This window comes from Sprattus sprattus (assembly GCF_963457725.1).
Source record: "Sprattus sprattus genome assembly, chromosome: 3".
Classification (NCBI taxonomy): Eukaryota; Metazoa; Chordata; class Actinopteri; order Clupeiformes; family Clupeidae; genus Sprattus; species Sprattus sprattus.
In genome coordinates, this window is record NC_137922.1 from 28,331,737 (window position 1) to 28,341,736 (window position 10,000).

The following is a 10,000-nucleotide window of genomic DNA, read 5'->3' on the forward strand; positions in this document are numbered from 1 at the left end:
CTTCTATCTCTCCATCTCTCTCTCCCTTCCCCTTCTCACTCTCTCCCCTCCCCTTCTCTCTCTTTCCCTCCCCTTCTCTCTCTCTCCCCCTCCCCTTCTCTCTCTCTCCCCCTCCCCTTCTCTCTCTGTCTCTCTCTCTCTCCCTTCCTCTTCTCTCTCTCTCCCCTCCCCTTCTCTCTCTTTCCCTCCCCTTCTCTCTCTCTCCCCTCCCCTTCTCTCTCTTTCCCTCCCCTTTTCTCTCTCTCCCCCTCCCCTTCTCTCTCTCTCCCCCTCTCCTTCTCTCTCTGTTTCTCTCTCTCTCTCTAGGGTGGAAGCAGAGGATGTGGGTCAGAAGGAGAAGCTGGTGTTGATGGAGGAGTGTGAGCTCGTGACAGTGGTGGACGTGTTCCCAGGACGTCTCGAGCTCACCACACAACACATCTACTTCTACGACAGCAGCAGCGAGAAGGAGGAGGGTACGACACACACACACACACACACACACACACACACACACACACACACACACACTGGAGCTCACCACACAACACATCTACTTCTACGACAGCAGCAGCGAGAAGGAGGAGGGTACGACACACACACACACACACACAGACACTGGAGCTCACCACACAACACATCTACTTCTACGACAGCAGCAGCGAGAAGGAGGAGGGTACGACCACAGAACCCACCACACCACACCACACAGAGTGTGAGGAGTAACTTACTTACTGCACCCCAAGGAGCTAAGTTCCGGTGCGCAAATTGCAGAGATTTGAATGTGTGAGACTGTTCAGCAGGGGAGGAGATGTGAACGAGACGCGTTACATCACTTAGAGGTGCGCGAAAGGAAATGGTAGACCTATACTAGAGCCTTCTAGTCACGATAAACGTTGTTGATAACGTATAGTTAACATTAATAGTAGTCGAAGACTCTTACTCATAAGTACTCTAAGATCTTACTCATTTTTGTGGTTGAAAGTCGGTGACGAACAGAGACAAAAAGCTACACGGTCAAGCAATGTAATTTATTTCCTAAAATACATTTTACGAATCCAACTTACATTACCACTGTACACTCACAACCTTACGAAGTTATACTAGCATTTGTATTCAAAGTTTACACTTTAATCTACCAAAGTACTCACCGTTTAACAATACAACTTCCACAAGTTACAGATTATCTTCGTACAAAATGTACAACACTGGCGCGCGATTCCATTTCTTATTACGACATGTAAGGAAAATCAAGCGTATTTTACTGTTTACAACCCCAAACAACCGTACAAAATATAGACTAGCAAGTATCTTATGTATTGAAAGTATACACTACAAGCCAAAGTATTTACCAAAGTATTTACAACTACAGGCCTACAAAATGGCGCAAGCCGACTAAGACACAGATAAAACTATGGCAGCCAGAGCTGACCTACAAGATATGCTTTTTCCAGAAGCTGATTTAACTTTTGTTTGTTGATTGTTCAAGCAAATAAACCTTGAACACACAGTTACTTTTATTCCTTTTAGTAATCCAAGAAGCCTATTGGAACATCAGGTTCTTATATGATGTTGACCATTATTTTTCTCCATTGCTTTTGCTGCTTGCTTTTATTGATTTTATCAAAAGCACTTTGAACTGCAACAACCATCTGACACATACACAATTGAAGAATTAAGAGTCAGAGTCATCGACTACTATTAACGTTAACTATGCGTTATCAACAATGTTTATCGTGACTAGTTGGCTCTAGTATAGGTCTACCATTTCCGTTCGCGCCCCTGCCTCTAAGTGATGAAATGCGTCTCGTTCACATTTCAATCTCTGCAATTTGCATTCTTGTTCTCACCTGGCCCAAGAGATAGTTGTTGTTGTGGTGCTGAAGAGAAATCTGCTCACGTTCACTTCCTGAATCCTGACTTCATGTTTGCTTGTGTTGTCGTGGCGACAGGCGTGGGTCAGGACTTTAAGTGGCCACTGTCTCAGATCCGTGAGGTGCATCTCCGCCGCTACAACCTGCGCCGCTCCGCACTGGAGATCTTCCTCATCGACCAGACCAACTACTTCCTCAACTTCAAGAAGGAGGTGTGTGTGTGTGTGTGTGTGTGTGTGTGTGTGTGTGTGTGTGTGTGTGTGTGTGTGTGTGTGTGTGTGTGTGTGACCAGACCAACTACTTCCTCAACTTCAAGAAGGAGGTGTGTGTGTGTGTGTGTGTGTGTGTGTGTGTGTGTGTGTGTATGTGTGTGTGTGTGTGTGTGTGTGTGTGTGTGTGACCAGACCAACTACTTCCTCCACTTCAAGAAGGAGGTGTGTGTGTGTGTGTGTGTGTGCGTGTGTGTGTGTGTGTGTGTGTGTGTGTGTGTGACCAGACCAACTACTTCCTCAACTTCAAGAAGGAGGTGTGTGTGTGTGTGTGTGTGTGTGTGTGTGTGTGTGTGTGTGTGTGTGTGACCAGACCAACTACTTCCTCAACTTCAAGAAGGAGGTGTGTGTGTGTGTGTGTGTGTGTGTGTGTGTGTGTGTGTGACCAGACCAACAACTTCCTCAACTTCAAGAAGGAGGTGTGTGTGTGTGTGTGTGTGTGTGTGTGTGTGTGTGTGTGTGTGTGTGTGACCAGACCAACTACTTCCTCAACTTCAAGAAGGAGGTGTGTGTGTGTGTGTGTGTGTGTGTGTGTGTGTGTGTGTGTGTGTGTGTGTGTGTGTGTGTGTGTGTGTGTGTGTGTGTGACCAGACCAACTACTTCCTCAACTTCAAGAAGGAGGTGTGTGTGTGTGTGTGTGTTTGTGTGTGTGTGTGTGTGTGTGTGTGTGTGTGACCAGACCAACTACTTCCTCAACTGGAGGTCTGTCTGTCTGTCTGTCTCTTTACTTAGCTACCTGTGTGTGTGTGTGTGTGTGTGTATCTCTTGACTGTCCGTTGACTGTCCGTCTCTCTGTCTATCTCAGCCTCTTATTTATTTTCTTTACATAAGAAAATAAATAAATTCACATTAAAATTGAGAAATGAATAGAGGTCCTCTTTCCCTTCTTCTCCCCTTCTCTGTTAGTGTGTTTGTGTATGTGAGAGTAGTGTGTGTGTGTGTGTGTGTGTGTGTTGAGAGTGGTGTGTGTGTGTGGTGAGCCTACTACTGAAACCATCATCACCACTCTTCCCGTGTGTGTGTGTGTGTGTGTGTGTGTGTGTGTGTTTCTAACTCATGTTGTTTGTGTTCTGTGTGCCAGGTGCGTAATAAGGTCTATAACCGGCTGCTGCTGCTACGTTCCCTCTCTCTGTCTGGAACACGCTCTCCTCAAGAGCTCCTCAAGGCCTCAGGCCTCACACAGGTCAGAGTGCGAAGGTCATGTGGGGGGGGGGGGGGGGGGGGTGGGGTTCATGTGAACAGGACATGAGTTCTATTTCATTTCTCCTGACCGCCAGAGGCGGTGCTTTCAGCACTGGATGTCTATCGCGTATACGTGTAGTTCGAGTGTTTGTATCAACAAAAGTCACCTATGACCTGGGTGACGTATGCCTTTGTCCCGGTACTAAAGGCACGCCCACCCAGGAATCGCTCCTTAATTCTTCTCGCGGAAGGTGAGTAGTTCCTTTACAGGAGAGTGTCGGATAATCCGAAAAAAAAAAAGGTGAGTTTTGCCTCTTCTATTGTTGTACCGAGTGAATCACGCTCGTGTAATGGTTGAGGCAGGGGGCTAATCAGAACAGGTGTGTTCGCCTTAAAAACTGATAGTTCAAACCCCATTGAGTGAGTTGGAAGTTCCTCGCATACTTTTTGTTTGGTGAGCTGTGGCAGGGGGCTAATCAGAACAGGTGTGTTCGCCTTAAAAACTGATAGTTCAAACCCCATTGAGCGAGTTGGAAGTTCCTCGCATATTTTTGTTTGGTGAGCTGTTTACGAGTGTTTCCGCTCTAAAACAGGACAGGTTGTAGCCCTGTCGATTTTGTTTTGTTTTGTTAATGCGGTAAGCACGCTATGTCTGCATTGTTTGATAACTGTTAAGAAGAGTGTGTGTTCGCTCTAAAAACAGGACAGGTGGTTAGCCTGTCAACTTTGTTAATGCGGTAAACACGCTAACATTGTTTGATGACTGTTAAGAAGAGTGTGTGTTCGCTCTAAAAACAGGACAGGTGGTTAGCCTGTCAACTTTGTTAATGCGGTAAACACGCTAACATTGTTTGATGACTGTTAAGAAGAGTGTGTGTTCGCTCTAAAAACAGGACAGGTGGTTAGCCTGTCAACTTTGTTAATGCGGTAAACACGCTAACATTGTTTGATGACTGTTAAGAAGAGTGTGTTTTCGCTCTAGAACAGGACAGGTTTGGTAGCCCTGTCGATTTTTTGTTGATGCTGTAAACGGGCTGCGTTCACACGGTGTGGTAATTGGTAACTCTTAAACGGAAGCCTACATTACCTAACGTGAGCGTTAGCACTGCCTTAATTGGCTGAGGGGATGCTTGATCATTATTGAATTGGTCAGCATTTATTATTTTTGTTAAGATAACTGTGTAGGAGGAGCGTGTTCGCTCTAAAAGACTAACAGTATCTTGTATAACAGGGCCTAGTGTTATTTCGCTAGGCTGCTGGGGAAGTATCACTCATATTTATATAGATTTGGATAGATACATATTGCAATGGCTATGACATGCACTGTTTGCCGGGCCCCTCTTGAGCTAGAGGACGGCCATGATAGGTGTCCCTCATGCTTAGGTATTGAGCACCTAAGGCAAGGGCTCACAGAGCTGGCATGTATGAACTGCAGCTGCATGAGCGTATCTGTGCGTTTGGGGAGACTGACCCAGCTAGAGCCACCCCCGACACAGAGAAGCAGAGCCATCTCTCCTAGACCAAGCAAACGCCGTGGGCCTTATTCCTGGGAACCATCTGGTAGGGGGAAACACAGGAAGACTGATCCGCTTGCCAAGAAGGTGGACACTTTGACGTCAGAGTTTGCAGAAATAAAGACCTTACTTTTAAATCTGCAACGACCTGCTGCACAGCCTGCTAGTGTTTCCGCTACAGCTGCACCAGGGTCTCCTTCAGGCACACTCCCTCCAGTATTGTCGCCAGCCTATGAGATCCTCGAGGAGGATATACTCTCCACCATGGCTTCGGAGAGCCTAGGCCTTGGGGGAGAATATGGTGTGGAGGCGACAGAGAAAAGCCCAGGTGACTCTCCTCCCAGCTTCCAGGGAACGAGCCACACCACACAGAAAGGCTCAGAGAGAAGCCAGGAGTCAGTTAGACCCACAGTGAAGATGGCACTGGCACGGCTGGGGTTGGATACACCACCAGTGCATACCTCTTCTCAGAGCGCCTTTTTCAGGAAGGCAGCTCCGTCTACGTCTTTTAATATTCCGCCCTCAGCCCCATTTATTGAGGAGCTGCAGAGATGCTGGGGAGATCCCAAACGGCTCAGGCATCTCCCACCGGACTGTAGGGCACTCTCTAGTATGCAGGATTCGTCTGCCCATGGCCTGGATCGCATGCCCAATGTAGAGCCAGCTGTGGCTGCTCTAGTGCTGACGCCGGGGGAAGCACTTCGGCCTGATGCTCGATGTCCTCGGCCCCAGTGCCGTCAGACAGATGACTACATTGCCAAGAGTTACGACACAGCAGCGCGTATCGCACGTCTGGGGAACTCAATGTCGCACCTGGTGCTAGCTCTGTCCGAGACATTGCAAACCTCTGGAGCTGACCCCTCGGCACAAAGTCTAAGCGACACCTCCCTGCAGACATTCGCTTACATGACCCGGGAGTTGGGGAGGCTAATGTCCTTGTTAACCCAGGCACGACGCCAGATATGGTTGGCCCAGTCTCCACTGTTGGAACCGTGCAGAAAAGCCCTTTTGTCACTGCCTGTCATACCAGGGCAGATTTTTGGCCCTGCCGCACAGCAAACCCTTGAGCGTAGCCTACTGGTCACACAGGCCAGAACACAATTTGCCAGTCTGAGCCGTCAGGCTTCCGGCATACAGAGGCCCCCTATTGGAGCAGTTACGACTCGGTCGAGGTCGCAACAGGTTACCCAGCCAAGAGCGCAGCAGTCACAGGGGTTTCGCCAACCTGCCCCCAGCCAGCCCCCTCGCTTGCCACAGCGAGGCCAGTTCTCTGGCCGTCGCCCCTCAAAATATCAGAGGGGGCGAGGGGCCAGACAATGACTGCTCCACTCCCGTGGTCGGGCGCTTCACAGACCAGCAGCTCAGGTGCTGGGAAGCGCGTACGTCGGACCCCTGGGTTATTTCAACCCTGTCACAGGGGTACAGCATACAGTTCCGACGCCGACCACCGAGGTTTCGCGGGGTCAAGATGACCTTCGTAAAGGACCCAAACAAGGCTCTGGGCCTGCGTCAGGAGATCTGGGCTCTCTTGGAAAAAGGCGCCATCGAGCCATTAGACAGGTATTCACGAAACAGTGGATTCTACTCCACTTATTTCATTATTCCAAAGAAGGGGGGGGGCCTCCGGCCTATACTAGACCTGAGGCAATTAAACACGCATCTCAAGGTTTTAAGATTTCACATGCTACGCACAGCAGATGTGCTGCAGGGCATCAAGCAGGGAGACTGGTTTACAACCGTCGACCTAAAGGATGCATATTTCCACATCCCTATTGCACCTCGACACAGACAGTTTCTCCGGTTTGCATTCGAGGGCAGAGCTTACCAGTTCTGCGTACTACCCTTCGGGATCTCGCTGGCACCCAGGGTCTTCACCAGATGTGTGGCAGCAGCGCTGTCCCCACTGCAAGCCAGAGGGATGCACATTTTCCCCTATCTGGACGACTGGCTGATCTGTTCCCAATCAAGGACAGAGGCTCTCAGAGAGTCAAGTTTGCTAATCTCGCATGTTACAGGGCTAGGACTAAGAATAAACCAGGAAAAGAGCTCCCTGGTGCCCAGTCAGCAGACTGTGTTTATTGGCATCCAGCTGGACTCACGGCTGATGGTTGCTTCCCCCTCTCAACAGCGGGTCAACAACATCCTCAGACTTATCAGTCTTTTCAGGAGGGGCAGGGCTCTGGCCCTCAAATCATTCTTGAGACTGCTGGGCATGCTCACAGCGGCCTCGTCAGTGGTCCCTTTGGGCCTGCTGTCATTGCGGCCACTACAAATTTGGCTAAACGACCGGGGCTTGCACCCCACTTGCCACAGGCACAAGCCGGTAAGAGTCACGGCCAGTTGCCTGGCAAAGCTACGCCCGTGGAGGCGAGAGGCATATCTCACCCAGGGGGTTCCCTTGGGGGCCATACCTTCCTGCAGGGAAGTGGTGGCCACCGATGCTTCCATGACAGGTTGGGGAGCTGTATGGCGATGCAGGACAGTCAGGGGTCTCTGGAGTCCTCAACAGCAGGAACAGCACATAAATGTACTGGAGCTGCAGGCTGTTCTGCTGGCGCTCAGACATTTCTATCCAGTGCTGGTAGGAAAGCATGTCCTGGTGAGAACAGACAATATGTCCGTGGTCTACCAGGTAAACCACCAGGGGAGCACGAGGGCCAGACAAGCCTTGAGGCTGGCCCAACAGCTGTGGCTATGGGCCTATCCACACTTTCTGAGCCTGAGGGCAATGCACCTGCCAGGCGTTCAGAACACGGCCGCGGATTTGCTATCCCGGCAGCACCCGCCTCCTGGGGAGTGGAGGCTACACCCACAAGTGGTGGAAGCGACCTGGCGGAGATATGGCAGGGCAGGGGTGGATCTTTTTGCCTCCCAGTCAACAACTCACTGTCCCCTTTGGTTTTCCCTCGGGGAATCTACAAGCCCCTTGGGCCAGGATGCACTGGCCCATGCGTGGCCGAACCAGCTGCTATACGCCTTCCCCCCACTGCCACTAATCCTGCCCACTCTGGACAGGATCCTCAGAGGGAACCACAAGGTGTTACTTGTAGCCCCCAGATGGCCAGGACGAGTATGGTTCCCAATCTTGCACAGATTACTAGAGGGGGAACCATGGTGCCTCCCTGTGAGGCCGGACCTCCTCTCACAGCTGGAGGGTCAAATCTGGCATCCGAACCCAGCGCAGCTGCAGCTTTGGGTCTGGCCTCTGAAGGGCCAGAGCCGTTGCTAGGGTCATGTGACCCAGCAGTGGTAAGGACCATCCTTAGCTCCCGGGCACCTTCCACCAATGCATTGTACGCAAATAGGTGGAAACTGTTTTGCGAGTGGTGCCAATCACAGAAGCAGGACCCTACACGGTGTCCTGTACCGGTGATTCTCCTCTTTCTCCAGTCCCGTTTTGATGGAGGCCTTGCAGCCTCCACCATCAAGGTTTATGTGGCCGCCATCTCAGCCCGGCACAGCAGGGTAGATGGTGTGACAGTTGGGTCCCATCCACTAGTAACCCGCTTCCTTAGAGGGGCTCTACGTCTAAGGCCTCCTCAGCGAAGCCCAGTGCCCTCTTGGGACTTGCCCATAGTGCTAAAGGCACTATGTCAGTCCCCATTTGAACCCTTAGACAGGGTGGAATTGAAATGGCTGTCTGTGAAGACCGCATTTCTCTTGGCCATGGCATCGGCTAAGCGAGTAGGGGAGCTACACGCATTATCCGTAAGCCAGGAATGCCTTCATTGGAACCCGGGAGGCACAGGGGTGACTTTGTGGCCGAATCCGGCGTTTCTCCCCAAAAACTTCTCATCATCCTACACAAACCAGCCCCTCAGCCTGGCAGCGTTGGAACTCCCAACTGAGGGGGATGAGCAGGAGCAGAGCGCCTACCTCTTGTGCCCAGTGAGGGCACTAAGGACGTATATTAATAGGACGGTGGAATTCCGCCAGTCGGATTCACTGTTTCTCTGTCATACAGGACAAAGGAGAGGGCACAGCTTATCAAAGCAGCGGCTATCCCAGTGGATGGTGGACGCTATTACTTGTGCCTATAGGAGCAGTAGCCTCCCGGTCCCTCAGGTCCGAGGTCACTCAACCAGGAGTGTGTGTACATCGTGGGCAGCCCTAAGAGGTGTCCCCCTTTCAGATATCTGTACAGCTGCATCATGGGCCTCAACCTGCACATTTGCAAGGTTTTATCGGGTTAATGTGGTCCCTCACAACCCAGTGGCAGCAGCTGTTCTTCCTACACCCTTACAGCGGGAATAAGGTAGGATTTCCTCGTGACTTTGTGGGTATTAGTCATCCAGTGCTGAAAGCACCGCCTCTGGCGGTCAGGAGAAATGAAATAGAACGCTAGGTTACGTATGTAACCATGGTTCTATGAATTTCGGATGACCGCCAGAGCTTGGCAGTCACTCGGAATATGCGCGAGAAGATTGTCAAGGAGCGATTCCTGGGTGGGCGTGCCTTTAGTACCGGGACAAAGGCATACGTCACCCAGGTCATAGGTGACTTTTGTTGATACAAACACTCGAACTACACGTATACGCGATAGACATCCAGTGCTGAAAGCACCGCCTCTGGCGGTCATCCGAAATTCATAGAACCATGGTTACATACGTAACCTAGCGTTATATTCAAGCTGTTTTGCCTCATAGTGGCACTGAGTATAAAACACACACTGATCCTTTCGCCTGTGGCCTGTGTGTGTGTGTGTTTGTGTGTGTGTGTGTGTGTGTGTGTGTGTGTGTGTGTGTGTGTCTCCTGCATTCTCTCACTCCTCTGCTCAGAAATGGGTGAACCGGGAGATGTCCAACTTTGACTACCTGATCCAGCTCAACACCGTTGCAGGGAGGACCTACAACAACCTAGCCCAGTACCCTGTGGTGTGTGTGTGTGTGTGTGTGTGTGTGTGTGTGTGTGTGTGTGTGTGTGTGCGCCTCCTCACACAGCACGGCTTAGAAATACACTTGCAGAGCCAAGCTAGGCACAGCTTTTAACTCTGTTGTTGTGTGTGTGTGTGTGTGTGTGTGTGTGTGTGTGTGTGTGTGTGTGTGTGTGTGTGTTTGTTTGTGTGTCTGTGTGTCTGTGTGTTGGTGTTGTATTGTTCCGTGTCCAGTTCCCCTGGATCTTGTCAGACTACACGTCAGAGGAGTTGGACCTGTCGGACCCGCGTGTGTTCAGAGATCTGTCC

The 10,000-nt window shown here is 50.7% G+C and overlaps 1 protein-coding gene across 1 annotated transcript in view; it reads left to right on the forward strand.

Annotated features, from left to right (window-relative positions):
* nbeal1 (neurobeachin-like 1) overlaps positions 1 to 10,000 on the forward strand; it is a gene marked incomplete at its 5' end in the record, with an annotated part of 47,772 nt that overhangs the window by 19,319 nt on the left and 18,453 nt on the right. The window contains 5 exon segments of the mRNA XM_080835431.1: positions 307 to 455; positions 1,932 to 2,065; positions 3,204 to 3,305; positions 9,597 to 9,692; positions 9,926 to 10,000. The exon segment at positions 9,926 to 10,000 is cut by the window's right edge and continues 50 nt beyond it. Coding sequence (XP_080691557.1) covers positions 307 to 455; positions 1,932 to 2,065; positions 3,204 to 3,305; positions 9,597 to 9,692; positions 9,926 to 10,000 — 556 coding nt within the window.